The following is a 17,168-nucleotide window of genomic DNA, read 5'->3' as shown; positions in this document are numbered from 1 at the left end:
CATGCCATTAGATTTCTAATTTTCTTTTAAATATAAATGCTCTTAAACTGCTATGTAAAAGAAAAGGCCTGTAATTAAAAGCAATGTTTTCAACTAACAGAAAGTGACTGGATGGCCCAACAAAACCTGGGAATCCAACAAAACATTCCATCTTGGCATCTTCCCACTGCAAAACCGTGGCACAGATGGTGCTGGAGATCACACCACGTTCTCCAAGCAAAGAGCCCCCAGCCCTCAGAGTGTTCCTCCCTTGGGAATATTTCCCAATCTTGCCACGGCTGTGTGGGAGTCATTAACATACAATGGATTTTGGTGTTGATTGCCTGCTTTAAAAACATCCTTAAAAAATCCCTGGTGATTGAGAGCTATTCCTGAATGAAGTTATATTTCTATAAAGACTAAAGGTTATTTGGGTTGGGCTGTTGGTCCAAGTTTCTTTCCAGCTTAGGGGTTAAATCACTTTTTTGCTTTATTGCTCCTCATGTTTCAGCACCAAGAAAATTGCAATTAGTTAAAATCAGCATGTAACTTAACTCCTCTTCCACATATTCCTCCTCTTTTTGGTCTTTTTGAAGTCCTTGCTTGCAAGAGTCACTGGATAACTGCCTAAATACCTCAAGTAAATCAGTTTATTATAAAATTATCATCATGTAAACTGAGTTTATTTGGCTGTTGGTTAACACCTCATCCATCATTAATTCTCAGGTTTTTAATGGCTGCTATGGTTTTAGTTATATTAGACTTGTTCTATTGTTAAATTCAGAGGGTCTTGCTAAAAGCCAGCCAGAAGCTACAGAATTAGGACTTCCTCATGCAAGATGTTATATCTCAGTATGCCACATCTTCCCCTCTTCTGCTCAGGAGTCAGATATTAATGAGTAAATGGCATTCACACAGAGAGCAGGAAATTCTGACTGTTTCTCCCTCCAGCAATCAAAAACTCAATACATTTAACATATCCCAGGTACAGAAAACACTGATTATTTTTTCTCTGAAACACTACCAGGTGTTCAGATTGCTAATGCAGAATTATTGCAATGACGGAAGACTTCCCACAAACCATTAAAACCAACTTTTACTACTCCACACCTTTAAAAACCCCCACTTTTACTACTCCACACCTCTTCTTTATTAGCATGAAATATCAGCAGAAGAAAAGGCAAGAGCAAGGATTGTGTTCCTGTATAGAACTCCCACCTGGTTAAGGTAATGATATTCCTCTGGCTGCTTCAGGTGAAACGCTGATCTCTCCTCCTCGCTCGCTCCTGCCAGGAGGTAATAAAATACATGGTAGTTCCTGGTGACAAATGAAAAACAAAAGCTGTTAGACTCGAAAATGAACAGCAGCACTGAGCAGAGGCACATTGAAACCTCCCAACCTGATTTTCCAGCTCCCGAGCTCAGGCCTGACACCGTTTAGAGCTGGTCTGTACCTGCTGTGCAGGGATGGAACAGATTCAATTATGTCACAGAGAATGAGATCCCTCTTCTCCATCCAAGGACAGCCACTGCCCCAGAATCTACTTGAAGAATTTCTAGCTGGGATGCTCAGGTTTTCCTTCAGAAACAAGTGCAATGCCCACATATTTCACAGAATCCCAAAATCATTTAGGTGGCAAAAGACCTCCCAGAGCACTGAGTCCGAGCTGTGCCCAAATCCAACCTTGTTCCCAGCCCAGAGCACTGAGCACCATGTCTAGGAATTCCTTGGACATCTCCAGGGATGGGGACTCCAAACGTCCCTGGGCAGCCCCTTCCAATGCTTGACAACCCTTTCCATGAAGAAATTCCTCCTGGTGTCCAACCTGAGCCTCCCCTGGCACAGCTTGAGGACATTTCCCTTTGTCCTGTACCTTGTTCCCTGACTGTCCCCAGCTCCTTTATTAGAGCCTGACCTCTTTTTTTAGAATTTATTTCCTTGCAATGCAGAAATTATGAGTTTTCATACCTCATTACCATTAAAAAGGCAGCAACTTTGCAGTTGCAGTTCCATGAGACACGACTGAAAAATCTTCAAATATTCCAAAATTCAAATATTCAAAATACCTGAATATCACTAATGCTAAACCCACCCCAAGGGACACTCATCTGTTCTGCTTCCAGACAGCTCTAACACAGATTAACACCATTTCTTTCTAAATTTAAAGCTGTGCTTTTATGTTGGATGTTTTCCAAGAGGATCCAAGTTTAATCATCTTGCAACACCCAAGAGGACGTTTGTCAAGGCTGTAGATGCTCTTTAACTCCAGGAACAGCCCTGGAGCATTTCAGAAAACTCACACATCTGTCTCCAAAGGGAAACACAGCCAGAAGTGCCAAGAGTTGAAAGGCAACTAAAGGCAGCAATATTATTTAAAAGTGGAATAATAATTACTGAGAGAGGAGAGGAATAAGGAATATGCAGCAAAGACTATGCATCAAATTAGGAAAGAACACACTTCACATAAGTTCATTCTCTATATAATTTTGGCTCTTTCTAGAGGCCCTGTGAAGGTTTCAGTGAACTGCAAAGAAGAATGAAAATTCCATGTTTCTCTCCTAAAATGACACATTAAGCAGTTCACAAGTTGCACAAGAGTGAAGTGGTACATAATAATCTATCTGCCACAAAGAAAATGAAAATTAAATGAAATGTAACAATATTGTAGTGGGAGGTCCCCTGCTCACGGCAGAGGTTGGAACAAGATAATCTTTAAGGGTCCCTTTCTAATACAACCTATTCTATGATTCCATAGTAAGTCAAAGACTTTTGATAAAATAATGGAGTTTATTCCCTCCATTAGCACATTTCTCCCTAAATAACAAAATATTCAAATATAAAATACATCATTAATCTCTGCAGCACAGGGTTAAGAGCATGAAAATCCTGATCCCCTGTGCCAGCTCCACCAGGGATTTAAGTTATCTGTGCCACAAGAGGAGTTAAACCCAAGCCCTGGGCAGAGCAGAGGCACCCACCGCTCGTTGTGCTCCTGATAGACCAGTCGGGACTTCTCCAGGAGGTATTTTTCAACATAAGCTCTGCAAGAGAAAAATCAAAGCATCATTCACTGACCTGATCCTCAGCTTCAACGAACACAGCTTTACCAGGGGCTTCAGCCTTGTACCCACACAAAGAAGTTTCAGCCTTGTTTCACTTAGTTATATAAATTTCTTCCTCAGCAGAACAAGCCCAATATTATGTTTGGCTTTTGAGGTTTTTTTGGTTTGATACCAAGCCAAAACTAACTTGGATCTGAAAAACATGATCTGAGATGCGTCAGCCTATGGGCAAGAGAAATGTCTGCAAGGAAGGAGCTCGGATCCCTATTTCATCCAAAGCCAGCAAAATCCCATTGCCTGCAGCCCAGGAGCCGTGCACATGGAAATACATCTGTGAGCAGAAGCATGCAAGATGCCATTTAACTGCACAATCAGTCCCCAAATCCCCATTCCCTCCTCCAGAAGAGCCACTTCTCACCAAAAATTTGGGTTATTAACTTCTGGCTCCAGTCAAAAAAAATAAACAATTGCGAAAGCTCCTCATTGCAGTTTACATTTTCTCCTAAGAGCCTCCACAACAAACACGCTCAATCTACATATTAAATACTTTTTTCAGGTTTGTCAAGTTAAACAAAGCTTCCACAGTTGTTTTTTTTTCTTCCAAACAAACCTAACCAGTAATGACAGGGATTTGGAAGGCAGAGTTCTAGGTGGCAGTTTGGATGTGGAGCTGTGTTTTCTGGTGGCAGATGCCCAGTGACGTGGCTCCCACAGTCAGATGAATTGGGAAACCCAAGTGTGGTGGGACAAGGAGGTGCTTTCCTCCACCATACATGGGAAAGCCAGACCTAATTGTTACCTCCAGCACAACTTTCTCCCTTCCCTCCATAAAAACTAAGTCATTAGGACATGCTGTAGAGGTTTTGTGAGAATTCTTATGGCAGCTCTTGGGAGAGGTTACTGGAAGAGGCAAATCCAACTCCCTGCTGGATGTTCTTGGAGGAGTAAAGGAAGAGAGACAGCAAAGCTGTATTCCTGTTTATTCCCTGGGAGGAAGCTGGCAACAGTCTATGTATGGATTTTCCTCACCCACAGGTTGATGGGGTTTTTATGTTCCCTTTCTAACCTGAACCCAATTTTTCCTTCCCAAGGCATGAATTCACAGCAGGGTCAGAGAACACAGGAACGAGAGCATCCCAGACCCCACTGATGAGATCCCACTGGATAACGGCTCAGACACTCCTGTACAGCAACCTGCAACGTGTCCATGCCCTTGGCATTCCTCACCACCCCTATCATTTCTGCTGTTGTTATAAACCACCCCAAAAATCATTCTGAGGCAATAATTTAGATGGGAAAGTTCTTCTGGAAGTCATCTGGTCCCAAACACTATTTAAATCACGGGAATTTCATTCATTTATTTATTTTAAAAATTTTCATTTTACTTTATAAATTTTATTGTAGAAAGTTTATATATTTTAAATTTTATTTTCTATTTTATTCTATTTTTTTAATAGATGCAATTACAATGCTACTTTGGTAAAATGCTCCCTTGTTTAGTGCAAAGGTCACAATGAATCCAGGTCCACAATGAATCAGGGAGACAGCAAGAACAACATCTGTCCCTTCTTGTAACAGGACAGTGAGTAGGAAAACCAGCTTATGTCTTAAATGGTTCATGTCTCTGTATTTATTTTTATTTACCATTGTCAGCTATCAGTTTGACCTTTAGAGCAAAGAAAAGGAGCTCTAAGGGAATGATCTTGTGTAAAACACTGATTTAAATACAGAGAGCCTGTATTTCACAGGCTTTGATTTAAACCCCTCCTAGCTGGCTCTAAAGCCTCTCCTGTCTGGCTCTTCTGCCATTTCATGGCTCACATCAGGTATCAAGGCTTTTGATCATCTCATGGGGACTGAGCAGGTTGCAAAGACTTTCCTCCAGGCCTGGCTTATCATGGATTAGTACATCCAAAATTCAGGAAGCCTCCTGGGAATGCCCTGAACTGCAGCACTGCTCCTACTCCATCCATCTGAGACCATCCAAAATTCATCTTACATGGTGGGGTTGGGTCCTGCTCAAACTCCTGCCTGTTCCATCTCTTCAGCTTTTGGGTGATTGTACTCAGAGGGGTTGTAAGCAAATATTCAACTGCTATTTTCAACCTCTGAAGAGAGGAAAACTCTGATTGGGGGCTGCAATTTATAGTTCCACTACCAAAGCTGCTGATATGCAGAACTCAGGGTGATAATTGATCTGGGTTGTGCCAAAAAAAAAATGCTAAGTTTTTACAAAGATCTTCTTTCACAGGAAAAAAAAGATGGGCTTGTATGTCACATATACTTTTTGTTTTTAAAATGCATATATTTTTCTTTAAACATCTTTTCTTTTCACTGGGGGAAGCTCATAGCAACATACAGTCACAGCACACTGTGCCCCCAAAGACCAAGAAAGCTAATTTTTTTAAAAAGCAAAGAAAACAACTCCTATTTTATGAACTAGAATACAGGAATATAATGTTATTTGCATATCTCTGCCAAATAAAAATAGAGGCCACAACCACAGTGCTGCTACATCATGCCAAGATAACACACAGTTAAGGCATTTGTTGGATTCTTGTTACCCAGGAAGTATTAAAAAAAAAGAGGTTTATCCTTTTAAGAGAACTGTGCAGCAGAATTAAATAAGGGGGGAAAAAGAGCATCAGGTTTGACGTGGGATGCAAAACCAGTGGGAAAGGACGTGGAGTACCCAAGCTCACTGAAAAATTAATGGCAGCTCTTAGTGTGATACTGCTCTGCTGAAAAAAAAGAAAGCAAAAACTTTTAAAAGCAATTCTCTAAAATAACAACAAAGTCCCAGCAAGAGGTCTCTTAGCCAGCTGCAGAAATTATACAGCCCCTGAAATGCTTCTACTCCTCATTTTTCCAACTGACTCAGTTAACCTGGACAAAAAGAGGAGTTATTAAAGCCCTGCTCATTTACAGCTCCTTGGTGATGATCTGATGCCATGGAAAGTATCTGAAGCCAGAGAGAAAGTTTGGTTTAGGTAGTTCCATCCCTGCCATAGGACAGGGACACCTTTCACCAGCCCAGGCTGCTCCAAGCCATGTCCAACCTGGCCTGGAACACTTCCAGGGATGGGGCAGCCACAGCTGCCCTGGGCAACCTGTGCCTGGGCCTCCCCCCCACTCAAAGCCAAGAATTCCTTCCCAATATCCCATCTGGGGTATCCCACTTTCCCTCTGGCAGTGGGAAACCATTGCCCCATGTCCTGGCACTCCCAAGTCCCTCTCCAGCTCTCCTGGAGCCCCTCCAGGCCCTGGCAGGGCTCTGAGCTCTCCCTGAGCCTGCTCCTCTCCAGGTGAGCACCCCCAGCTCTCCAGCCTGGCTCCACCCTCAGACCATCTCCATGGGCTCCTTTGGGCTCTCTCCAGCAGCTCCACGTCCTCCCTGTGCTGGGCCCCGGGGCTGAGGCAGCTCTGCAGGGGGGTCTCACCTGAGGGGGCAGAGGGGCAGAATCTCCCTTTTCCTTTTCCTGCTGCCCATGCTGAGGGATCAGCCCAGGCCATGGGGGGTTTCTGGGGCCCCAGTGCACATGTCCATGAGCTTCTCATCAATCATCACCCCAAAATTCTTCTCCTCAGGTCTGCTCTCAAATTTCCAAAGCTGAAATAAACTGAGGAGAACCACAGTGGAGACAAGGATCTCCTTGCAATGACCTGGGAGGAAGAAGAGGCTTTGCCTGGTCAAGGGCTGAATTAAGGAGAGACTTGCAGGGAGAGCCTGAGGGCAATCAGGGAGACAGCAAGAAGAGTGTGGCTCAATGGCCTCTAGAACTCCCAGACAGAGATTAAATCCTCCCTTGGCTCCTGAGCCTGAGCCAAACCTTTCACTCCACATCTGCTCAGCCCCTACCCCATCCCAGCTAAAACATTCCCCTTTTCTGCCTTAACTCCTGTCTGAGGAGGAGACGCTGCTTTTCAGGTTCATTAAAAATTTGACATTAGGATTATGGAGAGCTCAGCTGGCTTGAAGGCAGCTCAGGTGTATCCACACCTCAGCACCCACCTTGGATGCACCAATATTTCCATACCAGCAGTTTTTAATAAACTAAAACCTATGAATTTTTACTTCCTATCTCCATTTTGGGAAAAATATTACCAAAGCAAGTAACCCCCTACTGCAGCCTGTTTAGGTTTGGGTACAGCCAGCAGCCTCCCCCTGTTCCCACTTACCCTCGCACAGTGCCTGTCTCCTGGTAATTCACTTGGATGAATTTGCCAAAGCGACTGGAGTTGTTGTTGTGGGCTGTTTTTGCATTTCCAAATGCCTGTGAAAAGAGGGAGATGCCATCGTTACGCTGGAACAGCCACCGCCTTGCCTGATTTCCATGGGCGTCGCTCACAACTGGACTTGGGGGATTTGCCTGTCATTTCACATCAAAAAAAAAGGGGATGGGGAAAGTTTCTTGAGTGGTTCACAAAATAATCTAATGAGCTCTTGGGGACCATGTTCCTTTGCAAGCTGGTGGTCAGGAAGAGAAGCTAAACAATGGTTAAAAATAAAGTGTGAGCTGCACAGAAGAGATTTAACGTTTGAAGTTATTACAGTCTGCATTAAAGCTGTGCTTTATTCATTTAAATAAATAGTACACTGCTCCAACAGGACTCTACATTTTAATGAGCTAGAGGAAGCTGCTTTTTAATTATATGTGGAATTAGGGGGGAAAATGCTTTGAAGGCTACTCAGACTAGATAATGTCATACACAGCACTGGCATAACCCAGAGTATTTTCAGCATTTCAGACACCCTCGTTTCTATTTGCTGCTGTTGCTTTTCCAAAATCAAAATGCTTTTAAGTCTTTATTATGCAAAGCTTTTATTCCAACCCTGCCTGACCAAAGCACTGACTGGAGAGAGTAATTTTTGCCATTTAAAGAAATCTCTGAACTGAAACTGCTGTTTTCAGTTGCGCCTAAATCACTTTCATAATCATCCGGACCACAGTGACAGAATCTGCCAAGCCACCAGGTCCAATTAATGCTTCATTTATTAAACCACTTTTCATAATCACACACCTTTTCTTCTAAGTCAAATTTATTTAAGGTAATTATAATTTCAGAGATAATTTCCAAGTGTTGCTCATGTACGGGCATTTTGTGCTGAGGTTTAACACCAGAGCTCAGCTCCCAATAGATTTATTCCCTGCTCAGCTATTTATTAGAAAAGATTAAAAGGGCTTTCCATCTATAATCTGAAGCTTTTCAAATGACCTTTGTGGATTTAACTTCCCAACTAAAAGCAGAATAAAAAGGCCAAATGAAATGAGACCTTGGAGAAAGGGTATTGGACACATCCTGTCCGTGCATGATCTGGTTCCCTTCCCAGGCTGATGCATTTCCCAAATTGCTCAGATTTAATGATTTAAGAACCCACAGAGGTTTGCCATGGAATAACAATGTGATTTCCCCCCACTATCTGAATACAGGGATTTGTTTAAACTCCAACTATTGCATATGAATCTGCTTTAGTAGACTAAAGCAGGTTGTGGGAGAGCAGAAACCTGCCCAGCAAACTGGTTATTCTGGAGGGATGATTCCAGAGCTGCAGCTCAGGAACCCTGCAGAGGAGTCACATCTTTTCAGGCTGTTCACACTTTTTTCTTGCTTCTTTGCCCCAAAAATCCTCTGTGCACCCAGCATCCCCCTCAACCCACCCTCCAAAGGATATCAAAGGCACCCATACCTCCCCTGAAGCCCCAAATCTCTCCTGGAGATGAAAATCCAGTCATTCTCTCCCCACACCAGGAATTTTGATATTAAAAGATAGGACAGTGTTTAAGATTTCCAAAGGATTTACCTCCAGGTATTTCAGCGAGCAGAGACACAGCAAGAAGCTTTTAAGCAGAATATTCAAGACATGCAAGTGCATCACCTTCTATTTAGGTATTAAATGGTATTAATTAGGTTACAAGCATTTCTCTGCTATAGGATCACTCATGTTCTAAGAAACCATCTTAAGGCAATGAGATAAAATTTCTATACACCTAATTAACATTGCTTGTTAGAGAAGCAGCAAGGTGAACCTGTACAGACCAAACAGGAGGCAGCACAGTTTTATATCATCTCATATAAGAAATGTTCATAAAATTTAAAAAAATAATTTAAGCAAAGAATAATATTAAAAAGATTTCTGGTTTGATTCCCTGTATTTCTACCATAAGTCATCACTCACAGAGACAAACAAGGCCCATTTATTAGGATTTCTTTGGGGACAGCCTTGCTCAGGAATCAATCTTTCTTTTTCTGTAGCAAGGAAATTTAAGAGAAAACATTTCAAATATAGGAGTGGGGAACAGCAAGATTCCTCCTTTTTTATGAGCTTTTTTGGGGATGAATGTGCCAGACCACATGATATGTTATAACCCAAATGCCTCCAGAAATCACAGCCCATAATGTTCCTCTTTCATGCATTTTTCTTTTGTGCTGATATAAATGAGAAAGGTCTTTGGATCCCTTCTTGTGCAAACTTCGGGTGACTCTGGGCCTGGCACGCTGGGAATGGGCCAACAAGTAGCTGGAGAAACGTCTGGTGTTTGATTTGAGACAACTTAATACATTTTTGTTTGCTTTACTCACAAGGTTTCTTTAGCAGGACTGTTGGGCTATAAAAAACTGCTATTAATTCAATTTATACGTGTCTAATCCATACAGACCAGACCAGAACACCCTGTCCCTTGCAAGCGGGGCAGAATATAATAGCTCAACTTCAGAAAACGAGTTATAACTTCTCTAAAACAAATTATCTTCTGTTCATTTGATTGCCCTTTACTGACTCATTGATTTGAGGCTGCTGAGCAGCTCAACGGACAAAACTCCAGAACAGCATTCCAAGGATTCTTGGGGAGACCAAAGCTTTTACTGGCCAGGGCTCAACGTTTGGAAGGAAACAAAATTCAATATGTTCCTCTGTAGGAGCTGGGAGTCCCTCTGGACCCGGAGGGTGATCCAGCAGTTTGGAGAAGGCAGGAGAGAGCAGCTCCATTCCTCCTCCTCCTCCAGCTCTCCTGCACAAAGAGATGTCTATCAGGATGAGGGAAAAAAGGAATTAACAGTTTCCTGGCTAAATGCTCCACGTTCCTTCTGATCCCAGAGGCTTGCAGCCTCCTCGTTCTCACCTGAATATTGATGCAATCTGGATGCATTCCAGATTACAGTCAGAATAAGGATTATTTTAATGTCTTTCCTGAAAAAAAGTTATTTTCCAAACCTCAGCAACTGGGAAAACACCATGGTGAATTGTTCTTATCTGGCAATAAAACACTGTTCTATAGATCATCCAAACTGAATGTTATTCCTCCATAGAATAACAGCAGTATTCTCCTACAGAATAACAGCTGCATTCCCTTATGGAATAACAGCTTCTGTGGTAAAAGAACAAGTGGAAATACAGGCCTTTGCCAGCATATTTCAGGTCCCCAACCCTAAGAGAAGCCTTTAGCCTCCACCCTTAGAGGGAAAAATAAAAACATCATCTTCTCTTTGCTGTACAAGATAAGAAATATATTAATACACAAGAGTTTTTAAATGGTTCCCCATTAACCTGAAATGTAAATTGAATTTTTTAGAAAGTCATACCATGAATATACCAGGAGAACAGCAAGTTGACGGCTTAAATCTCAACTAGGCCATTGTGGAATACTTATATTAATAGTTATATTCCACTGAGGGGCATGGAAGGGACTGGGAGCAAAATTTCATCAAGCTTATTAATTCCAGAGAGAAGAAACAGGTTAATATCAGACAAGACAGTTCTGGAGGATTCGAATTCCCTGGTTTACTGTGAAATTTGGAGTTCATTAATCAAACGTATTCATAAAGTCTGAATAACTTGTAACTGTGTGAGCACGCTGGGAACAGCTTTGCTAAAACCTATTTCCCACCAAATAACATAAATACAGAAGGTGCTGGAGTACCAGGAGCAGCTGAGGGAGCTGGGGGGCTCAGCCTGGAGAAAAGGAGGCTCAGGAGGGACCTTGTGGCTCTGCACAGCTCCTGACAGGAGGGGACAGCCAGGGAAGGTCAGCTCTGCTTCCAGGGAACAGGACAAGAGGAGAGGAAACATCCTCAGGCTGTGTCAGAGGAGGCTCAGGTTGGAGAAATCACCAGGAGAAATTTTTTCATGAAAAGGATGGTCAGGTATTCATTGAAAGGAGTTGCTCTGGAGATGGAGTCCCCATCCCAGGAGGAGAGGAAATGTCCTCAAGTAGTGCCAGGGGAAGTTTAGGTTGGATATTAGGAAAAAAATTTCCACATAAAGGGTTGTCAAGCATTGGAACAGGCTGCCCAGGGATGTGGTGGAGTCTCCATCCCTGGAAGTGCTCAAAAAAAGACTGTGTGGGTCACTTGAGGACATGGTTTGGTGATGAACATGGTGATTGTTGTATAGAAAACCTTAAAGGCCTTTTCCCCCCTCCACCCCCCCATGATTCCATGATGCCCATCAGATGTGCATTCCCATGCTTCACCTACAGCTTCTCTTGGAGAAACACAACATGTGCACCCACAAAGAGTGGTGGATTCAAGCAGCCTCTGTAATTTATTTCCAGATCTGAGGGCTGTTTATCCCAATATTCTATATGCTATGCTTGGAAAAAAAGATCCATAAGCACTTTCACTCCAAATTAAAAAACATACAGGGAAGAAAAGTAGCCTATTGGAATTTTTGAAATTCAGTGTCTTTTTTATGTGTCCAGGGCATTCATAAATTTCTTCCTCCTCCTGAAACATATACAGGATCATAAAGATCATTTTCCCTAGTTTTCATTCCACCTGAAATCAAGCTCCCAGCACTTTTCTTGCCCTATTATATTGCTTTTTAACAGAAATATATTGAATTATGTCCAGAACATAAACTGCACGTACACTACTTAAGTTAGAGCCGTGCTAAATCCCTTCCCATTATTGCCCTGCCCTGGAAAGAGTTTTTGAACCTGCAGCTCCCGCCTCCTGATAAAATCTTCCAGCCCAAATTGATCTGCTAAAACAACCAAATTTTAATGGACCTCTCTGACTTTCAAGTCCCATGAGGAGCCACCTCAACGCAGAGAGATCACAGCCCCTAAGGAAGCCAAAAGGTATGAGGTACAACTTGAATTGCTGCAAAGAAAAATAGCTTTTATGGGAACCCCTCAAGCTGTGGTTCAACAGTAATAGTGAAAATCTAATTTACAGCAGCTAAACATGACTTGAAGTACCAACACCTCAGGGTTTTGCTCTCTCGGCTGTGGCTCCGTGTCCCACACTGACAGATGAACCCAGCGGTGTTTCTGTGGCCAAAAGCACAAACCACAGATTATTTATGGTGTTCCTGCTGCAATGCCTGAGCCTGCCCCACAGCCCTGACCTGCCACACGCTGACCTTTAAAGACCTGCAGACTTTCCTACCTCGCTGTTCTTTGCTTCAAGGGGCCATTGCAGCACCTTGAAGAGCAAACACGGGTTTTCCATTTCACAGCACACAGAACCACAGAGTGGTTTGGGGTGGAAAGGACCTGGAACATCACCCAGAGCCACCCCCTGCCATGGGCAGAGACACTTTCCACTAGACCAGGCTGCTCCAAGCCCCATCCGACCTGGCCAGGAACGCTTCCAGGGATGGGGCAGCCACAGCTGCTCTGGGCAACCTGTGCCAGGGCCTCACACCCTCACAGGAAAGAACTTCTTCCTGACATCCAATTTAGATCTCTCCTTTTCAGTTTAAAACTGTGCCCCCCTTGTCCTCTCCCTCCATCCCTTGTCCCAAGTCCCTCTCCAGCTCTCCTGGAGCCCCTTCAGGCCCTGGCAGGGCTCTGAGCTCTCTCTGGATCCTGCTCCTCTCCAGGTGAGCACCCCCAGCTCTCCCAGCCTGGCTCCAGAGCAGAGGGGCTCCAACCCTCAGAGCATCTCTGTGGCTTCCTCTGAACCCTCAAACCAAAACATGACAAAGCAACTTAAATTCAGGATGTATAATGACCAAATACTTTCTTTTTTTCTTAAAAATTGGTGATATTTGTCTCTGACACTTTAGAGAAAGCATGTCCTGGCTGTGGACGTGAACAGAAATAATCCTACACCAGTCTTTGGCAGAAAACAGCAGAACATCTCCTTGGTGGTGTTTGTTTCCTGTGGTAGCTGGGTTTTTTGCTTATGGGCTTCTCAAACCCATGGAGTTTCCTGTTTCTGCCCATAAAATCAATACTTAATTTTTAAGCAGGCGCAGCAACCAGAAGGGGCACACCTGTCCTGTCCCTGCTCTTTAGCACCCACAAAAGGACCTTTCAAATACATGACCTACAAATACCTCAGATGGGGAAAGTCCAGAGGATAAAGACACCTGGGAAGTGCTGATGACCCTTCCTCTCCCTCCTGCCCCTGTGGAGGACATGGAGAACAGGTCCATATGGCTTACAAAGACTGCCCAAAGGGCCAAGACCTTATTTAAGGGGCCTCCCCACACCAACCAAACACACAATTAGTTGCATTTATGAAGTTTAAAATGCTCTTCATCCCTTCACTGACACTTCACTGTCAATGACAGCACAGCCACCACTACACGGAATTAAACTCAGCAGGATTCTTGCATCAAAAAGCACACCAAATCCTTTATTCCAGAATTACAATTACTGAACAGCAGCCAAGTGAGTTCTACCCATTAACAGACAAACCCTCTTGTGATTCAACTAATATGTAAAATACAACCCTCATGGCACAAACTATAAAACATCTTTTTAAATATTTTCTCATTGCAGACAGTTTATGTCAAGAAAAAATGTTTTGTCATGGTAAGACATTTGCACTGACCCTACCTGGGGTGAAGACTGAAATTACTCAAGGATAGCACTTTCCCCCTCTGGGGAATCATGTCAGCATCCTGGAATGGAGAATCATAGAATGGTGGAATATTCCTGAGTTGGAAGGGACCATCGAGTCCAGCTCCTGTCCCTGCACAGGACACCACAATAAATCCATGTCCCTGAGAGCACTGTCCCAGCCTTGGGGCCACGGCCATTCCCTGGGGAGCCTGTTGAGCTCCTGACCCTGCTCTGGGGGAAGAACCTCTCCCAATATCCAACCTAACTCTTCCCCACACAGCTCCACCTGTTCCTTCAGGTTCTGTCCTGGTCACCACAGAGGAGCTCAGTGCCTGGAGAAATTAAACAACAAACTTTCTGCAACAACCTGTCTTAAAATACAGGCTCAGTTATGACCACGTGTCTTTGTGCACATTGAGTTCACACTCCCCAATACAAATATGGAAGAGAAGGACTTGTAATGGGAGAGCAGCAACTTACGGAAGGTTTAGGAGTCAATTGAGTTGAAATGCCAATGTAATGGAAATATCCAGAGCACCATTATGGGGTAAAATACCTGAGATAAACCCTATAAGCATCACTACAACACACCCTTGTTTGGGAGATATGATGCAGAAGCTGTACCAGCTATGTAAGAAATAGGATTTAGTGTCTGCGTTCCCAGCAAACACTTCAGTGTTGGCAGAATATTCCTCCTTTTCCCATATTTAAGCACAGGATCAGACCACTGCAGCTTCTTCCTTTCAAGTGATGCACTGCCAAAAAATGAATTACCATGAAACCACAAAGCAAGAAAACAAAACCCCAAAACCCAAGCAACGCCTCCGACCTAAGTCCTCTTCCCGAACGGGGACAGTTTTCCTACGCAAGTGCAATAATGGGAAAAAAAACCTGAGCTGAGCTGAGCTGGCAGCCACCAGCAAACGCCCGAACGACGGATCCTGGAGGCACAGGCTGCCAAATCCCTCCGGCCTGGCCGACATTCCTGCTCCTCTGCTCAGACATTCATGTTTTTGTGAGCAGGGTGGACAACCCTGGGAAGAACAGCCAAAGGCTCATGTTTTCCAGCAACCTCGCATACATTGGCCAGCAAATATTTGGGTGGAAAAAAAAAAATCTTCATCCTAGGTTGAGCTTCGGATTTAAAGAAGCATCCCAAAATGAAGTTGGGAAACTTGGTGTTATTATAGTGTCTCTCCAACTCCCAACATTCATATTCTGCAGCCAAAGAACAAACTTTACTCTGTCAAATGCAGGCAGCAAGTGTCTAACAGGTGCCAGGAATGAGCAAAATCTCCTTATTGGTGCTTCAAATGATTTTTTCATAGGACAAAGACATAAAATAATCACAATAAAACAGAAATAGCAATAAAGTGACCAGGTGGAAACAAGTCATGGCTAAAGGAGGAGGTTTTACACTCCCCCAGCCAGCAATATAAGAACTGTAAACAAGCACTGCAGTGGGAACAAAGCTGCACTGATAGAATGATGACAGACTACCCATGATGACCCATTAATGTATATATTTCAAGTGATGACTGAGGAGGGAAACCTATATAACAAGATATATTATGCATTGCAACATCAAGCCATATCACTATTTCCTTCTCACCTTTCATAATCCCCTTATGCAGAGCTGGCTGAAGTGCAGCAATGCAGTACAAACTGCAGCTGCAGCAAATAAAACTTGTCTGCCATTGCTAGAAACAGCCTCACACAGTGCCAGGAGCACTGCTGGCTTCCTTTACTTTAAATACAGTAACCCTGCAAATAACGGAGTGAGAGCAGTCCTGGGGGAGCTTTGGGACGTTGGTGGAGGAGAAGACAGACCTGTCCTGGCAGCCCCAAAACCCCCATGGCCTGGGCTGGACTCTCAGTGGGGGCAGCAGGGGAGGGGAGGATTCTGTCCCTCTGCCCCCTCAGGTGAAACCCCACTTGCAGAACTGATCCAGCTCTGAGTACCCAGCACAGGGAGGACGTGGAGCTGCTGGAGAGAGTCCAGAGGAGGCCATGGAGATGCTCTAAGGCTGGAGCCCCTCTGCTCTGGAGCCAGGCTGGGAGAGCTGGGGGTGCTCATCTGGAGAAGAGAAGGCTCCAGGAGAGCTGGAGAGGGCCTTGGGACAAGGGCATGGAGTGACAAGACAAGGGGAAATGGCTCCCCACTGCCAGAGATGGGATGCCAGAGATGGTTGGGACAAGGGCATGGAGTGACAAGACAAGGAGAAATGGCTTCCCACTGCCAGAGATGTTAGATAGGACATTGGGAAGGAATTTCTGGCTGTCAGGGTGGGGAGGCCCAGGCACAGGTTGCCCAGGGCAGCTGTGGCTGCCCCATGACCCTTGGAAGTGTTCCAGGCCAGGCTGGATGGGGCTTGGAGCACCCTGGTCTAGTAGAAGGTGTCCCAGTCCATGGCAGAGTTTGGAACAAGATGGGCTTCAAAGGTCCTTCCAACCCAAACCATGCTATAATTCCACAATGATAAACAGGTAACAACATTCTCAGCACCACCATTTGTCTTTTTCTTCTCAAGGTTGAGGCTTTTGAGTCTCCAGAGCTCTTGATCACTCGTGTCTCATCTGCCCTGAAGCCCCTGATAAAGAAAATATAACTTTTCTATTTTCACACAGTCATCCCTCCACATATTTCAGTGCTCTGCAGAAGATGGGGGTAAATTCCTGTCTCTAAAACATCTCCTGGTTTTAGAGCATGGAGCATTACATCCAGCTGCAGAAAGCCACCTCTCACCCGTGGCTTCACATCCTTCCAAAGTAACATGGTTTGCGTCTTTTTGTCCTGTAGTCTCGGAAACCTTGATGTTTCAAATAACACAATACATAACACATTTCATCATGCAAAAACATCCACACAGGAAGCTACATCCCGAGAACACTTTAGGACAAAGTTTTGCTGCGCTCTTGTCGCCGTTGTCACCTGCTGACAGCTCTCGTAGCACTCAGACTTGCTGAAACTGTGACTCACTGATTTTAGCAGCTGGTGATGACAAGTTGCCATCACCCGAGCCTGACTGCAGCTCCCATTGCCACACCACTCACTTCAGGTGGAGCAGCTGTGGAGCCTCAGCCTGAGAGCAGGTCTGGAAACAATCCATCAGAGTCCTGGGAGGTCATCTTGAACAAGACACAATGCCAACCCCAGGTGGAGCCACACCCCTGCCCAGCACAGAAATTAAACACTGCCCATTGGCAAGACACTCATCCCTTTGCAAAGATTTCCATCCCCTCCTTCCCAGGCATCAGCCTCAAATTTAGGCAGAGGGATATGGTCTGGTGGACAAGCCTTGGACACTCTCCAACCCTGGAAGAAGCCTC

At 44.3% G+C, this 17,168-nt stretch overlaps 1 protein-coding gene across 4 annotated transcripts in view; it reads right to left on the bottom strand.

Moving 5' to 3' along the window:
• Nucleotides 1–17,168, bottom strand: part of MYO9A (myosin IXA) — a 174,507-nt gene that overhangs the window by 104,374 nt on the left and 52,965 nt on the right. For all 4 annotated transcript variants that reach the window (XM_039723357.1, XM_039723354.1, XM_039723355.1 and 1 more), the window contains exons 3-5: nucleotides 7,222–7,316; nucleotides 2,959–3,021; nucleotides 1,198–1,297 (exon numbers count right to left, since the gene is read on the bottom strand). In XM_039723357.1, the coding sequence (XP_039579291.1) occupies nucleotides 1,198–1,297; nucleotides 2,959–3,021; nucleotides 7,222–7,316 (258 nt within the window). The remainder of the gene's footprint in view (nucleotides 1–1,197; nucleotides 1,298–2,958; nucleotides 3,022–7,221; nucleotides 7,317–17,168) is intronic.

The sequence above is a fragment of the Passer montanus genome, unplaced genomic scaffold (assembly GCF_014805655.1).
Source record: "Passer montanus isolate IOZ18808 unplaced genomic scaffold, ASM1480565v1 scaffold5, whole genome shotgun sequence".
In the NCBI taxonomy this organism is placed as follows: Eukaryota; Metazoa; Chordata; class Aves; order Passeriformes; family Passeridae; genus Passer; species Passer montanus.
The sequence above is the reverse complement of the archived record's forward strand: the minus strand, read 5'-3'. Positions and strand labels throughout refer to the sequence as shown.